The 17,517-nt window shown below is 38.9% G+C and overlaps 1 protein-coding gene across 1 annotated transcript; it reads left to right on the top strand.

The window, feature by feature from the left end:
• The first annotated feature begins 22 nt into the window (after positions 1-22).
• On the top strand, positions 23-16,927 carry QRSL1 (glutaminyl-tRNA amidotransferase subunit QRSL1). Its single transcript, XM_067293911.1, has 11 exons — positions 23-128; positions 475-634; positions 1,824-1,922; positions 3,491-3,587; positions 5,347-5,523; positions 7,602-7,777; positions 7,903-8,015; positions 9,048-9,240; positions 11,060-11,177; positions 13,814-14,019; positions 14,518-16,927. Exons 1-11 carry the CDS (start codon positions 105-107, stop codon positions 14,727-14,729), a joined length of 1,575 nt encoding a protein of 524 aa, XP_067150012.1. The 5' UTR covers positions 23-104; the 3' UTR covers positions 14,730-16,927.
• Positions 16,928-17,517: the final 590 nt, after the last annotated feature.

Raw genomic sequence — 17,517 nt, 5'->3', positions numbered from 1 at the left:
GCCGCTCGATGTTGCGGCAAGATGGCGGCGCCCAGGCGCTCGCCGTCCTGCCCCGCCGCGCCGTGCCGGCGGAGGAGCCGTGAGGCGGCAGGGAGTGGGCCGCCATGCTGCGCGCCTCCCTCCGAGAGGTGAGTAGCGGCACCGAGCCCGCCCCGGGCGCCGCCGGCGCGCGGGGAGACGGAGACGGAGACGGAGCCGCGCCCCGCCCCACCGCGGGACGGGGCGGCCGGTGTCGGTGGCCACCGCCAAGGCCCGGCTCTGCGGGTGAGGGGGGCCGTGCCCTAAAATGGCGGCCGGGAGTGGTGGCTGCGCCCTGCCGGCGGGCGGCTTCGCGGCCGCGCTGAGGCCCGGCGGGGCCCGGCGGGCCCTGTGGGCCGCGCTGCCGCCGTGGGGAGGCCTCGCAGCCGTCCGACGGGGCGAGTCGGCTTTCGTGCCTGGGCTGCGGGGCGCTCACGGCGGGAAACGCGGTTTCAGGTATCGGCAGCGTTAAAGGAAGGACGCGTGACCCCAACAGAGCTCTGCCAACGATGCCTCTCCCTCATCAAAAGCACCAGCTTCCTCAACGCTTACGTTACCGTAGCGGAAGAAACTGCTTTAAAGCAGGCTGAAGAATCAGAGAAAAGATACAGAAGAGGTACGTTAGCTTGTTTGCATCTAGTATTAGTCCTTCAAAAGCTGTCGTGGGGGAGCTCTCCTTGTTAAATGAAGTGCCTTTTACCTTTAAAGAGGTGTATGCGTTATTCCTTTGGCTGTTAGCGGCTGGGGTTGCAGTTACGAGCTCTGTGACTGTACGCTCATTACCCAGGAGTGTATCTGGTTCAGCACTCAAGGACCTGCTCTAAGCCAGTTAGTTTATTTCAGTAGCAGACAGTATGGATTAAATAAGCTCCATACCCACTGAACACTGCTGTGACTGGCTGCCTCGTCTTTCCTTCAGAAGTTTAGTTTAAATTAGTAGTGATTACCCCAAGCAAGAAGATGTAGTGGCCTTTGTAGGCCCATCAGGCAGGACAGTCTGCTCCTAGGCATGTCGGGTTTTAAATTAAAAAAGCAAATAAAAATAGAGCAACTCTGATAATCTTCAGTTATTTGTTGGTGAACAGAACAGCATTAAATCATGTTGTCTACAGCAGGTAGATGTTGCTGTGTCCTCACTGGCAAGCTTTCCTTCTTCCTTTTCCTGTGCATTTCCTGGATGACAGAAAAGGGAAATTTTCATGGATGGGGTACTTTTTTTTTCTTTCTGGGTGACACTTGCTAACCTCTGATAGATTAAGAAAATTGCTAACCAGAGTATTTTGCTTCCTGACATAGACACTTATTTATTTATTTATTTATTTATTCTGGATGGTGGATAATCAATCACCTATGGAGGACTTTCTCTGCTACTGTCATTTTTTTTTAAGATCATATTTACTGTGTATGTCAGATAGGCAGAATTTATGACTCCCAGCCTAGAGATGGAGTAGATTTAGGCAGTACCTAAGGTTGAAATAAGCATTATGTGGTCGCATTTGAAGAAGTAAGCACTCCTTTGGGATGGCTAACCTATCTGAAAGCAGCTGCCTGTATTGCAGGCTTAAAAACATTTGCAGAGTTGGGCTCTGCGGAGTTAAGTCTGGTCTGGGCAGACTTAATGCTAGAGTTAAAACAGAAGATGGTTCTTGAAAATGTAACAGACGGCTACCCTGTGTGATGTGGATAGCATTCTTACTTCCAAAAAAACCCAAAGTGACATATAAAATAAGGTGTAATTGATAAAAAGATTGTATATATAGTACACTTTGATTTAATCCTTGTCTTTGTAATAATACCTCATGCAGGTCAGCCGCTGGGTGTTCTAGATGGAATTCCTATTGCAGTAAAAGACAACTTTAATACAGCTGGCATTGAGACAACATGTGCATCAAACATGCTAAAAGGTACAGTAGAGCTTTTTAAGTAAAGTCAGATCTCATTTCAAACCCTAACTCCCTTCTTTAAAGGGATTATGGAGCAGAGTCTTCTGGAAATCTAAGTATTTTCAAAAAATGAACTGAAATCATTTCAATCTTTTTCTGCTTTCCTCTGCCAAGCTCTTCTGGTATTACTGGTGTATCTTTTTCTTATGTAAACACATTGTCTTGTTTATTTACATAGTTACATTGCTGTTAAAAATGCAATGTTGCTGTAGCCAATATACTGAAAGGTAACCACTCTCCAATTCACATTTTGCTTCATGTTACTTTTAGATTTTTAGGAGAGCAGTCAGGACTTCTTGCTGTTGTCCCATCTAGCAAAATAAAAAGATAGCCTTTTTTTGTTCTGTTGATAATTCTGACTTAAATCATTTATTCATGTCACTGTAAGAGAGTAGTCATTACAGGTTTTCTGTACATTCCGTGATATACAAACATATTCTGGAAGGTGTGGGGGGGTTTTTTGTTTGTTTTGTTCAAATTTCACAAGCTCATTGTTTCAATTAACAGTCCATGAAGATTTTCAAGAAATTAGAATGTTTCCTTAGTAAAAGCACTTGGAAAAAAAGGTTTTGTTTAAAACAAAATCTTTGTTATAAGATAGGCCAGCACAAATAGACTCCTTAATTTCCTGATAAGGAGAAAGCATTTCTTATCAGTTTTATTCTGCCATACGTACAAAGTAAAGCTGTAAAACTTAGAGGAAGGATAGGATTCTGCTAATTTATTTGAGCTAATCTGATGACTGTGTTTTTATAATAGAAGAAACAAACAAAAAAAGACTTCACCTTTAAAAAAGCGTCCTATTACCTCCAATGCTTTTCCATGTGCATGTTTTCAGACCTGTTGTGATTGATTGTAGTAGCGTGGCTGAGAGTATTAGGAGTGATGTTTTCTTTCTCGCTAGTTCCGGTTGAGGGTGGGGGTAGAGAAATCCTTGTCAGTATTCACAGAAGGAGTTGGTTGCTACCCAGTATCTCATGCAAGTGATATGTTTCTCATCATAGTTTATATAAGGTCTAAGGGATCACACACTTGGTCACAGGATAGCCAGTTAGTATTTCAGCTTGTGGCTGGCTATATGCTCCTTTATCTCATGATAGTGGCAGATAATTCAACATAGCTTAGCAATTTTCTGTAAAGAGCTATTTCTCATTTCTTCTCATTCCTGTGGGGTAAGAGTATGCATTTTAGACAGTTACTGCAAATTGACTGATTCCAGTAAATTGCTACTCTTACTGTAACTTGTTTGTGTGAAGTCTTAGTTCTACAGTTTAGAGTTGTAGAATTCAGAATTACTGGATTGTAAATTATGGAAGAAGAAAAACATTGTGAACAAAACAATATTCATTTTACTTTTGGTACATTTTGATAATTACTAGTGTTATCATGAAGCAAAATTTTAGCACTGTGAAGTGACAATTCTTAGGCAAAAATAATGACAACTTTATAGAGTGTTTGGAGGAGTAGTTGCTTCTGAAAATCATCCATATCTCACCAACCAGTCTCTTAACTGTTCTGATTTTTTTCAGGTTATATTTCTCCTTACAATGCTACAGTAGTTCAGAAATTATTGGATCAGGGAGCTGTGCTTTTAGGAAAAACAAACCTAGATGAATTTGCAATGGGGTGAGTGATGTTTATTATTTTTAATATGTGATTGCACTTTAAATAGAATATATACCCCCTCTTCTGATCTGTCTGTAATCCTTAATTCCTCTTTGTGTGAGTTTAGAAAATAGTGAATAATTATCCTCAAAAAGCATCTGGAGTTGCATGAATTTCTACCCTGAACACTTATACGGTTGTGTAAATCATATAAATGCTGATTTTTATGAAAATGGTGTTTGACCAGAGCTGTGTTTGAGGGGGTGGAAGCAGCACAGACCTTGCAGAAGGCAAGAAGGCTTTTTTAGATCCAGCTGTGTTGTTAGAATTGGTTACTACCCCAGTTGTTTGTCACCTTCTTCTCTCTGCTCACTGGTGATTTCTGACCTTAGCTAATTATTATCATGCCCCTGATGATAGTTACTGCCTCTGCCAGTCATCCACTGGAGTTATTTGTATGCATTCTCCCTGAATTGCTACAAACGGGCTAATCCAGAGTAACAGTCTAAATTGCCTAAGTTGATGTTGCTGGCTTTTATCAGGAGCAAGTTGGGAAATGTTTTCACAGATTGATTCTCCAGCAAATCGGTGAAGGCAGCAAGCTATGGCAGGGAGCAGTGATGGACAGTTAGGGATGGGACACTGCTGGATCTGGAAAGAGTTGTCTGGGAATTTAGTTACCCATGAGAAGTAATAAGTGTTGTATTTTGTTTTGGTTTTTGCTTTATCTAAACTAAAGACAGAACTGATTGGAAATTCAGACAATTTGCATGGAAGTAATCCGGCTGCATTGTTTTGGATAAAGTCATCTCTTTGTCAGAAAGAAACCCTTCAAAAGAAGGGCAGGGAAAACACGCAGAAAAAAACAACTGATTATGCAGTGATACACCTGGTCTGAGCTCATGGAAGCTCAAGATGCTGCTGAAAAGGATTGTCCCACCCCTGGCCTCATCTCTGGCCTGTGTGTTTGCATGGTCTCACTTGTGCTAGAACCAGCATGACTGCACCATGAGCTTGATCAGGGAGCTGATCCAGCTCAAAAGTCATGTCTTGGTAAGGTTAGTTACCTGCTGTGTCAATTGCCTGTTTGGTCAGATGGTTTGGCTAGTAACGTGGGCACCCTAGAGTCGGGAAGAACATGAAGTAGCGGTTGGGAGAAAGGTGGAAACTCCCACTCCTGCTTCTGGTAGCAGCCCACACTTAAATTGGTGTAGGCTACTGGAAACTGGACCCTGAGAAGCTAGTCTAGCAGTCTAAACCAACAGACTTTGGCCTCAGGAGAAGGCTACGTAGGGAGTAATAGCATTTTATTTACAGAGCAGTGCTCATTCCTGCTATTGCAGGGCTTTGTTTTACCCCTACCAGCATGGTTTTCCACAAGACTGCGGTCATATTCCTTTGTCTTTTCCAAATGCAGGGTTAGGAAACTAGAAGACCTTTGTTTTGTAGCAGATGTGCAGTTTTACTGTTATGTGACTCATAATCAGTTTTATGTTGTGTCATTACATTAGTTTTAGTTGCACTGGCACACGTCAGAGTGAGATATGAGTTCATGTTTCTGTCAAAGTACTGTGTCAGGAAGGGGTGAAGATCTAAGAACTTTGCAATTCTGTGTAACATTGTTGGGGTTGACTGCACAAGGATTTACATACACCTGTCTTTCTATGTTGAAATTGAATTTGCTAAGATGAAGGATGAAGAACTGGATAAAGAAAAACTCGTTGAATGGAGTGTGTCATCTGTCACTTTTGTTTGTATTTATCCTATCTGAATATCTTAGATCTGGAAGTACAGATGGGATATTTGGACCAGTCAGAAACCCCTGGAGTTATTCAAGACAGTACAAAGAAAAAACTCCGCCAAAATCCAGTTCTGAGAATGAAGAGTCTGACTGGGTAATAACAGGAGGAAGTTCAGGAGGCAGTGCCGCTGCTGTATCATCTTTCACATGTTTTGCGTAAGAGGCTTTTTAGAATTGTTTTTAATTAAATTCCTCAAAATATGTTGCCAGGTTTTAATTTTATAATCCTTTAATAAGCTAGTTTATAGACTAAGTTTCAGGGAAAATGTTTATCTTGTTTGAAATGGGAGGATTATTTGCCCTGGTACACAAGAATTTGTTTTAGTATATCTGGTTTATTCACGGCGTAACATGTAGCCAAAATGATTCCATGTAGGTAAATTTAAGATTATTAATTTTAAGTGTTATACAGCATACTGATGCGACCACTTTGTACTGCATAAAACAAAATACTAATGGCAGTAAAGAAATGACATTTTATTGTTATTCCCACATGCTAACTTAAAAACAGCATGGGATTTGTGACACGTTCTCCACACAGGTAAATGTGTTACATATACACACACTAAAATATAATTCAGAAAATGACAAGATTCCTGAACTGATAACCGTGTAGTAACCTCTCCTCCCATTCTTTGTTTTTATGGCAGGGTTATGTAATAATACAGATGCATGAGATTTGGGAACTAAAAGCTTTCAGATCCCTGACTTACCTAAAGGAAGCCAGCTACACAGATACCCTAGACAACTATCTTAAATTAAAAAAAAAAACACAACGGAAGAGAGTTAAACAAGCTGGCATTTTTTAATAATTATTATCTGCATGGAATAGCAATCCTTTTTTTAAGAAATCAGTTGCTTATAGTGTCTTCCCATTCAAATATATTGAGAGAAATCCGACCCTTAAAACTTTACACTTTTCTATTTATGCAGTTTTTAGCGCTACATAGTGGAGCTCAGTATATATAAGATTATCTTGGTTGTGCTTTTAACTATTTGTTACTGTTTACACTGAATGCAGTGAAGCCTCTCCCAAGGACTGCTGGTCCTTGTCCTGAGCCAGAATGGCCTGATCCTGAGATGGTCTGGCAGCATCTCTGATGTTTCTGGGCGTGCTTGCCTTCCAATCTGCACTGCTTAGCACTTTGTCAGATCAGGGAGATTTTTCTTCCAGCTATTTTATTGCCTATAACCTATCACATATTCATTATTAGTTTCTTTCAAGCACCAGGAATGCTGCCAGTCTTTCTTTTTTCAATTGAGATTTGGATGTACAGAAATGTTACAAAAATGAAGATGTTTTGCATCAACATAAAAGCTTTGAGAAAATGCCATTTCAGCAAAGTCAATTGAATTGGTTCAGCCATCTCACAAATGGATGCCTATGGGAAAAGTCACATGACCACTTCAGTAAAAATTATGCCTCCTTCCTAAGTTTATTTTATATTTGTCAAAGATTTTGATGAAAACAGTTTTATTTAAAAAAAATTTTTTTTTGAGCTAAAATCATTAAAAACAAGAAGAACAAGTGTCATTTCAGTGTGACTTGCCCATTCCCTTTTAATTCCTGAAATAAAAATTTCAATTTAAAAAGAACAAGGTTTCACTTACAAAAGAAAAATAAAATGATTCAACTTGTAATAATAATAAATTGTGTTCTAAAATTACACTTACACTACCGTAAAGTGGGAATTCTGAGGCTGTGCTTCATGGGCTTGGAAAGCAGGAAAAACATCCTCTGCTTTGATGGGAAGTGTTCCCTTTTATTAGGGGAAAAATGCATACTTTATCATTATTTCTTTGTATGCTGGGAAGTGCTGCTTCATAGTCTATTGGGGACAGAATAAATGAGATCTGAATGTCTGAAAATCATACACTAAGTCACATGAGGCATATCTTTCGGAGAACACAGAAATGGAACAGACCAACAGAGATGCCAGAAGTAGATATTTAGGACCATATTCAGAGGGCCTAAATTCTACCTGTCTGTCCCTGCTTGGTGGAGAGAACTGAGGTCTTCTGATGACTAATTCAGAAGCCCTAGGAAAGATACTGAGAACAGATTAAAAACTAGTGGATGTAGGGAGCAGACTGAAATTTAGGCTGTGTGATTATGACTTCTAATCTGGAAGAATTCATGTGTTTTTAAAACTACACATCATAAAGCCGTGCATTTTTATTGTTTGTAAGTGTTCTGAATTATTTTACTAATGGTAATTCTTTTGAAACCGTAGAGCTTTAGGGTCAGACACAGGAGGATCTACCAGAAACCCTGCTGCTCATTGTGGAGTAGTAGGTTTAAAGCCAACATATGGACTGATTTCTCGCCATGGTCTCATTCCTTTAGTGAACTCCATGGATGTGCCAGGAATCTTAACCAGATGTGTGGATGATGCAGCAGTTGTGTTAGGTATTTCTACTATATATGTCTTTGTATACTACATGTTTTTGTTTATAGCATGTCTCAAAACAAATTGAATTCAGGTTATTCACTGTACATTTTTTTTCCTATTCACATGTCATTTCATATTTCAGGTTCACTTGCTGGACATGATCCTAAAGACGCTACCACAATTCAGGACACCTTTAAGCCATTTGAACTACCCAATTTAATAGATGTCAGAAAGCTCTGTATAGGAATTCCTAAGGTAACGTTTAAATCCTGTCAATATTTGATTGAATGGGCAGGAACAGCAAATAAGACTTTTACCAAAATAAAAGTTATCTTTATATCTTGCCCCTTTCCTCCCAGTCTCGTGTGATTTAAATTAGTGAAGGCAGTATGAGCAGCTCCTAGAGAACAGAAATATGTGCTTTGTTGCCTCCACAGGTGATCCAGAGCGAGCATGTGCCAGTGCTTCATCTAAAATGCTTTGTCGTTCTTGTCAAAATTGTATGACTGGAAAATTAGTCAGCTGCCTACTGTTTAGATTTTGGTAAATTTAATATAGTGGTTTTGGTTAATTATCCATATTCCTTGAACAGTTGTTTTCTGCTGTTATGTGTTATCCTAAACAGGTACATGTGTAATGTTAAACATGGGTAGTTGCTATTCAGAAATCAGACAGTATTTTGACCTGGTGGGTTACAGAAATGAAGCAAACATCTTCAAGAGTAGTGAATTTAACAGAATAACTTAGCTCTTAAACAGGAGCTTAGCTAATTTAGACTAAGTCATATCCCAGCCCCCTTATTATAATTCTTCTTTGGTGGGTTGTTTTGTTTTGTTTTTTGACTAAGGCATGCCAGTTGCCAGTGATGTGTTGTAGGCATAATTTCTTTCTACCTTCCGACTTACATTAGCCCTAATATTAGGGTTTAAATGTGAAGAGATGCTGCCCATGAACTGCAGAGCAGTGCAGTACGGACTCCATAAATGGATGAACAAGTGGGTAACCGGAACTTCTCATCCAGAAATCACTGCTGAAATTCCCTTGCTTGCATTACACAGGTTGATCCTACTGAAATGAACATACTACTCTTTTGAAAGACTGAATCCAGTTAACTTATACCACTTGATTCTGTAATATATAGTAAATACAGAAGGCTATAATAAATTCTTAAAATCATTCAGTGGTGAGGGAATAATTTCAAAGTATTTTTAGCACATAGCATTTGCATGTTGACTGCCATTGAAAGTAAACCAGTGTATAAAATCACTCTCCTTGTTTTTCTTTAAGGAATACCATGCACCAGGGCTTTCTAGTGAAATTCTGGCACTGTGGTCAAAGGCTGCTGACCTTTTTAAGGATGCAGGTGCTAAAGTAATTGAAGTGAGTTTACCACATACTTGTTACTCAATTGTCTGCTATCATGTGCTGTGCACAGCAGAAGTAGCATCAAATATGGCCAGGTTTGATGGACTGGAATATGGTAAGGCCTTTGAAATTTTTTTTTGTTCTCAAACAATAGAAACATTGCTGAGTGCAGTTGTAATGTGTATGCATTTCATAGTTGAATCTTTGGTAATGTTTCTCTAAGTTGCAGCAGAGTAAATCCTTGTTCAAATAAAGCTGGAGTAAATCTTTCAACTGAGATGACCTAAAGGTACTCTCACTGTTGTGAAACCCAGATACCTCTTAGGCTAAGGGAATGAATAAATTTTTTATTTTTTATAATTATAAATTAGTAAAACTGTGAAGTACTGTATATTCTTTAGTATTCTTTAGTGTTTATTGGGTATTTAAATATATTTGGTAGAATAGCAAATGGTGTTGAATTCAGATATATGATGGTACCGCCCATAGTGTTGCGTGGTTTTTTTCTTTTTTTTTTTTTAACTGCTAAATTAAACTTACTGTATGGGTAGTGCCTTACTGTGCTTTATCAGGACTAGTCAGAAAAAAATTTACCAGCCTAACCAAGCTAACGTTTTTATTGGCTCTGTGTTGTTAACTACACCACTTGAACCAGTGTAAATGGTGGATTCAGTGCCTTTTTTGGGTGAAGCATATCTTGCATATGATTTTTTCACCTTATATTTTTTAACAAATGTGTAATATACAAATATGAACTAAAGAACAATTCATAATCCATGAGCAAAGGAATGAGCTAACCTTAAAATAACCTTTGTGCTTGCATTGTATGGCTAGATCAAGGAAGATAGGGTTTAATGGATTACTGCTTTACTTTGTCAAATGCATGTCTATTATTTGTTCATGTATATGTGGTGGTAATAGTGGTAAACAAAATCCTACTTCTGAAGTTAGTTAAAGCACTAATATTTCAGAGAACGTTAAATAAAACAGCATTATAAAGAGTTGGCAACTTGTCTTTGTTTTTTACCTTTTAGTAATTTGATATAGAAGAGATGCATGTCATTTAAAAGCTTTGACAGATATTACTATTGCACTCATTTTTGTTTTGAACTTAGGCTTTTATAATGTTTGTAGCATCCTGCCCCTTTGGAGTCTGTTCTGTCCTAATTTGATACTGCAAATTTGATACTGCAATGATCCCAAAACTCCAATAAGCAAAACCAAGGTTTTAAATGATGTTCTAACTCTTTTCATGTATCTGAATCACAGAATAAAGTGATTGTCCAAAATCTGCATTAAAGCACTGCTTTACTGCAGCAAGTGGAATTGCATCGATATAGCAGTGCTTTTTTCAGCCCTATGTCTTTTGGTGTGCTTAAAGTTATTGAAAAGATTTAAGGTATCATAGAAAACCCATTCATATACTTCAAAGATGTCAACAGGCTTAGTATCTGGCTTCATATGAATTAGTTATTTATTTTCACAAAGCTATTTTTAAGCCTGAGGGAAAAAATACTGGTTAGGTAGCTCCTTTGAAGAGTGCAGATCTACATCATGGAGTTCTGTTGTTTATCTTTACTCAAGATAAACTCAATACTAAGTCACCATAGTTACTGAAGTATTTACATGTGTGCATTTTAGGAGAGGGAAGGCATGCTTTTTTGAAAATCAGAGATTAAGTATAGTAGCTTTCTCAACTGAAGCTATCAGTAAGGGTGAATAGAAATATTTCACTTGCAGACACATGAGTGTCGGGTTAAAAACTGTTTAATACCTCTGTAATAAAACATGAAGATGCTTTGTTGTTTTTCCAAAATAGTAGCATGTCAGACTGCAGTAAATGGTGTTACTGTACGTACCATTATTTTACGTTGCTAAATCTTAAAGATCACAAAAACCATTAATTTCCAAATTGGCTTTTTCTTTCTTTTCAGGCCATCGTGCTGACATGAACAAGTCCACAGAAAGTATGTATGCTGCAACACGACGAGAAGGTTTTAATGATGTTGTAAGAGGAAGGATTCTATCAGGAAACTACTTTTTGTTGAAACAGTAAGCAGAACACATCTTAAAGTTCAAATTTACCACCTTAACAGTTTGTTCCACAAATTGTAATTAAATTGGTTATCATGACTTGAAAAAAAAAATCTGTTCCTACTCTAATAGCTATCTGTATCATTATTATCGCTTTAGCTATATATTACCTAGCAAACTGTTAATAAGGAGTGAAAATGTTATCTTTTAGTCCTACCAGTGAGCATTCTGAGCTAGTTAAGTAAAACAACGTAGTAATTTTACTCCCCCCATGAGAGTATTATTGTCACCTGTTAAATTATGCAAAAATCTATCCTACAGTATGTCGATGAAATCATACTGACGCTGTCACTGTTGTAGTGTTAAAAGTTCTGTAGCTATTAATCTCACTGAAGTTGCACGGAAAAGGTTCTGGTACATTCACAGAATCACAGAATCGCTGAGGTTGGAAGGGACCTCTGGAGATCATCTAGTCCAACCCCCCTGCTCAAGCAGGGTCACCTAGAACACATTGCACAGGATTGCATCCAGGCGCGTTTTGAATATCTCCAGAGAAGGAGACTCCACAACCTCTCTGGGCAATTTGTTCCAGTGCTCTGTCACCCTCACAGTGAAAAAGTATTTCCTCATGTTCAGATGGAAGTGTCTGTGTTTCAGTTTGTGCCCGTTGCCTCGCGTCCTGTCGCTGGGCACCACTGAAAAGAGTCTGGTCCCATCCTCTTGACACCCTCCCTTCAGATACTTGTACATGTTGATAAGATCTCCTCTCAGCCTTCTCTTCTCCAAGCTAAACAGGCCCAGCTCTCTCAGTCTTTCCTCATAAGAGAGATGCTCCAGTCCCCTAATCAGCTTTGTAGCCCTTTGCTGGACTCTCTCCAGTAGTGCCACATCCCTCTTGTACTGGGGAGCCCAGAACTGGACGCAGTACTCCAGATGTGGCCTCACCAGGGCAGAGTAGAGGGGGAGGATCACCTCCCTCGACCTGCTGGCAACACTCTTCCTGATGCAGCCCAGGATACCATTGGCCTTCTTGGCCACAAGGGCACATTGCTGCCTCATGGTTAACTTGGTGTCCACCAGCACTCCCAGGTCCTTCTTGGCAGAGCTGCTTTCCAGCAGGTCTTCTGGAGAAAGTGAGAAGGTGTGGCAATTAACTATAACTCTATCTCAATATACAGGGAAGGGAAGGCAAGGCACTGGCAAAGGTACTGAACTAACATTTTATAGAAGCCAGGTGTTTCTCAAACTCATGCAGGGAAACCAGTGCATGGTTCAGAGTTTGGGTGGTGTTGTTTGGTTTTTTTTCATTCCTTATCTAACAGTCCTAATTTAAAATTATGTTCTTAAGAACTCTTATTTTCTCTGTCTTAACTTTTTTATAAAATGGAAAAATTAATTGTATAATCAGTCTCAAAGCAAATGCACCACAGAAAGAGCTCTGTCAGCAAGAGTAGTCATGAGATGTGACTTCTAGTTGCTCTCAGAGACAGGAATGTTGTCAGTCAGTATGTAACAACCAGCTTTTATGGAATGCTGGCATTCCTGCTAAATGTGCTCCTTCTGGTTACGACTGTCCAGATCAGCTTTCCTAAGCCTAGAGTGAATGCTTTAAAATGCATGTAGCTCACTTTTTAGTGAAGGAATGCAAAATTGGCTTCCATGAAGATTGAACAGAAGGAGTCCTATTCCTGTCAACAGTAAATTGCTTTTGAAGAACAGAACTCAGGGTTCAGAAAGCATTCTTAGAATAAACAGCGGAGGCAAGTGTCTGTCTCTCCTGCAAACATTGCATTTTACAGAGTATTTTTATCTAGCTTTTGAAATGTGTAAAATAACTAGGTGTTTGATTCATGAAATGATGGATGCTTGTAAGCATATCAGAATTAATGGAGAGCATGTGTTTGATTTAACAATTTTTCTCATTTTTTTTAACCCAGAATAGTCTTTCCAGCTTAATATTTTATTTGAGGTCCTTTTTATTCCTTTTATTGTTTCCTTAAATTAAAAGCTAGCATGATTTCAGAAATGACTCAAAGATGGCTGATTTCCATAACATAACTTGTTGACTAGAATCTTCTGTCTCTTATTTTTTACAGATGTTTTTGTTTTCTAGAAACTTAAATCTTTAAATTATTCTGGTGAGAGATTGGATTTGGGGCAATTTCAGTTGTTTTATCTACACACACTCTGGCAGACTTTTCTACTATCTTAGGATACAGTTGTTTTTAGAGTAGGTATTGTTTTAGATGGTCATTGTTTTTGAAACTGAACTTCTAAAGGTATAGTGAAATCCCTAAATTCAGAGATGTTCTGCATGTGAAATTAAAAGAAATGATAAACATAAAGCCAACCAATTTGTTTCTGCTTCAGAATTGTATAAAGAGAGTTTAGAACTCCATGGACTACAGCTTACATATTTACATGAGAAAGAAAAATTTGGCAGTTGTCTGTCTTCTCTGACGACTTAATGGCTATGAGAGCATAAGCACCATGTTTGATGACTAAGCTTGTGTTATATCAAAATCTCAAATGCATGTATTAATCTTTTAACCAGGAGGAATAATGAGCTTATCTTTTCTAAAGTCACTGAAAAGTTAACCTCTGTATTTTTCAGAATTAAAGCAGTCAGCCTTCTTCTCCATATTTCTTTCTAGAAACTATGAGAATTACTTTATCAAGGCACAGAAAGTCAGACGCCTCATTGCTAATGACTTTGTGAAGGTTTTTGGAAGTGGTGTTGATATTTTGCTCACTCCTACCACTCTGAGCGATGCAGTACCGTATATGGAATTCATCAAAGAAGACAACAGAACCCGCAGTGCACAAGATGATATTCTAACACAGGCTGCAAACATGGCTGGTGAGTAGGGAGAGGAATTCAAGTACTTTTTCCCTATGTAGTCAGTTTTCCTCTCTGTTTCCTTCAGTCATTTAACCTCTTCTTTTGTATCAAGATATATCAACCCTATGTTGTAAATCATACAATGATGAGGAGGTGAGGCTGGAAGGGTAGTTCATTTATAAAATGCTTTAAAATATAAAGCCAGATTTAAAACCCTGCTCCTTGGAGCTGAGTTGATGCTGCAGATAAGATGAATCCTTTCAGGTTTGGGAAGCTGAAATCTCTTCCTGAGGAAAATCAATTCCTATTTGAGAAGATTCTGTCTCCTTAAATCTCTCTTATTCATTTCCTTGTGATTACCTGACAGTATCTTTAGTTCACTGGCTTATATGGTTTTAACTGGTCTTTTGCATCTACATAATTTCTCTTCTGGTTCTCTTAGGATTGTTACAAAAATGACTCCTATAGAATTTGTTTAATAGTAAACCTTTGCATATGTAACTTCTTTTCTTTCAGGACTGCCAGCCATAAGTATTCCTACAGCTCTTTCAAAGAGAGGCTTGCCAGTTGGGCTTCAGTTCATTGGACATTCATTCCAGGAGAAGCAGCTTCTCACTGTAGCCAAATGGTTTGAAAAACAAATAAAATTCCCAATGATCCAGTTAGAAGAAGTGAAGAGGCATGACTGCAGTGTCTTTCAGCATCAGAAATCTGTTTCTTTTTTGTAACACAAATCTTGCTAGTCAGCTAAGCAGGAAAGCTGGGGGGATTCTTTAAAAATGTAGTTTTGCAGTTAATTCTGTTCTGCAGAAATAATAATGTAGCTTAAGACCATATGCAGTAATGTAGGATGGAATCATAAAAGCTTGTTACTGTGTAATTAAGCTGAAGTGAATCATTAAGCAAACATGTTTGTGTTATTAAGAACCATTCATAACTGACACTGTTTTCACTGGATTCAAATTACACATCTTGTGCCTCTGGAGCTGCTTTCTTTCTATCTCTAGAGGGCGTCTAAGGTATCTGGCCCATTGGAGAACTAACCTGAACTTTTGTGTGAAAACTACATGGTTGCCAAAGGGCTTGGTTTCCTTCTGGAAGGTAGACTTTTGTAATGAAAACAACCAGCCAAGCTGTAATGGAACAGAGGTATCAAGGATCCATTCACCAACAGATAAATACAAAAGGAAACAAGGAAATAACATATGGAAGTTCATTAAAAGTGCTTTCCTCAAGCAAACCTGTGCAGGAGGTGAAATAACTCATGGGTGTACATATCTTGCAGATTGCATCTATTGCGAGAAGGATTAATTCCAAATTTCTTCTGGAGGAAGATGCCCTCTAGTCCTCGAGTAGTCTGTGGTTGGTTGGTTGGTTGGTTGTTTTTTTTTTCTTCCTTCATCACTGCTCTCTGTAATCAACACTTGAAATGCTTACTAAATAAGAAATTATTTTCTGCAGTTTAGCTCTCCTGAAGAGTTATACCAACTACTCTGATGGACAGTTATTCAATACAATCGTAACTTGAAACCAATTTTCAGACTATAGTGTTAGTGGACTGGAAGGCCTTCTGAACAACTAGCAAGCTGCTGTGAATGTTGTTTCCATTTTCCACAACTGCAGAAGTGTGAGAGATTAAAGTTGTAAATTTGTTTTTGTATCAGAAAAAGGGAAACTGTTTCCCTTCCTGCACTTTCTTTGATTTAAAGCAGGGATCTGAATCCAGTCTCCAGTATCTTCTGGGTGTTCTGAGGTGTCCTTCAGTGCTTCTTCTGTTGGTAGCTTTCAAAGTGGAGACACCTGAATAATTATTTACACAATGAGGCGCACAGTAGTGAAGGTACAAACGAGACAGATGTCTATCCTACAGCTCTGAATAGTGTGTCATTTAAAACTTTGTTAATTTGTTAATGGTTGAGACCTGTCTTCAAATTAGAGCTGTAAGGACTTGAAAAACAAAACTCCTGGTGGATGCTTAAATTTCTGGGCTATTAGATTCCAGGCAGCCCCAACAAGCCTTCTGCCCCCTCCCACCCTCTCCTGTTTTGCCTTTTGGGGGACCCCATACCAGATGCTCTTGCTGCAGCCCCTTTCTAATAATGGAATTCCACCAAACTGGAAATGAGAGCTTAGGAACCAGCATGGTTTGGCAGCCTCAGGATATAAGCAAAAATGCCTCAAGGTTTTTGAGGTGATATCTAAGATACTTGGTGTCTTATTAGAAAACCATCTCAAAGTAGTTGACTGTGCATTTCAACAGGCCCTGAAGTAGCTTGATACCCGGGCTTAGCACTAGATGATATGATGGTTGTGAGCAGTACTGCTGAGCAGAGCTTTGTGCAGCTGCTGCCAGCACCTAACCAGTAACATTTTTATTACAGTTTAGTGAAAAACTCAAAATCCCTTGTTACAGGAGTGGAGGAATTTAACAACACAGGAAGGTCTGGGGAAAACTGCCTATACAAACATTTTGTACAGCTGCCTTGAAAAAACAATTCACAGATATAATAGAGTTGAAACCTTTATGGCATTGTAGCATAGCCCAGCAGGTGGCTAGGTGTAACCTTACCACACAGCGAGCCCTGTGAAAGATTTGCAGCCAGAGGATAATTCCAGTGCTTCCTGAAGGAAACAAAAGCTAGAGCTGTAACAAATGAGCAATCTGCCTAAATGTTTGGGAGTGGGAGATGTTTTTCTCCAGGGACTCAGAAATAGCAAGGATATTACATAGTGGAGAAGTTATTTTGAGAAGAAAGTTGTTAAGAACTTCTGCTGTGAAACATTTTAAAATACAACTGCAATCTGATGTATATATTCCTGCAGTTTTCATTGATGTGTTTTCCCCTCACCCTCCTTAACAAACTTTCACAATAAGGACAAATTCAAAGCAAACTTGCTTTAACATGACTGCAGCTATTTTACTATCCACATGTTTCTCATTTTCTCAGGTGTAGGGCACTCAGTTATTGCGACTTCATTGCTTTTTTCCCCTTACTTAGTGCTAGTCTCTTTTCTGCTGCTTTTGTAGTTCACCTAGGAACTAAGCTGTTCTGGAAAGCTGCAATAGGAAATGTGCTTTGTAGCATACCAGGGCAGCATACCCTGCTGGGGGTGTCTTGAGGGCCTCCCCTTCAACTCTGCCTCTCACAGCACTATTCCCTGTACGAACAATAACTCCGGACTCACATACTTACAGGACATGGGCAACTAGAAAATGATGAAGAGGTGTGCATAGCGTGTCTACAAATCTAAGAGAGCGTGTCTACAAATCTAAGAGGCTGATAGTGTTATACAACAATCATACTTCAAATTAAATTAGTGACCATAATGCCACAAGAGAGGGCAGAAAAAATGCAAAAAAAAAAAAAAAGGAGCAACTTAAGTTTGTTGTTTTCAGTATGTCTCTTAAATAAAGAAGAAGGTATCCAATTACATGAATGTTAGAAAAAGGCAGGAAACAAGAAACACAATCATAATTAGTTTACTACACTGTTCATTGACTGATGCCCAGATGCA

The sequence above is a fragment of the Apteryx mantelli genome, chromosome 3 (assembly GCF_036417845.1).
Source record: "Apteryx mantelli isolate bAptMan1 chromosome 3, bAptMan1.hap1, whole genome shotgun sequence".
Taxonomy (NCBI): domain Eukaryota; kingdom Metazoa; phylum Chordata; class Aves; order Apterygiformes; family Apterygidae; genus Apteryx; species Apteryx mantelli.
Note: the sequence above shows the minus strand (reverse complement) of the source record. Positions and strands in the feature narration are given on the sequence as shown.

Coding starts and splice junctions, on each gene's coding strand:
- QRSL1 (XM_067293911.1), top strand. CDS start 105: ATGCTGCGCGCCTCCCTCCGAGAG. Junction 3,588..5,346: donor CTAGATGAATTTGCAATGGG/GTGAGTGATGTT, acceptor TGAATATCTTAG/ATCTGGAAGTACAGATGGGA. Junction 9,241..11,059: donor GTTTGATGGACTGGAATATG/GTAAGGCCTTTG, acceptor CTTTCTTTTCAG/GCCATCGTGCTGACATGAAC.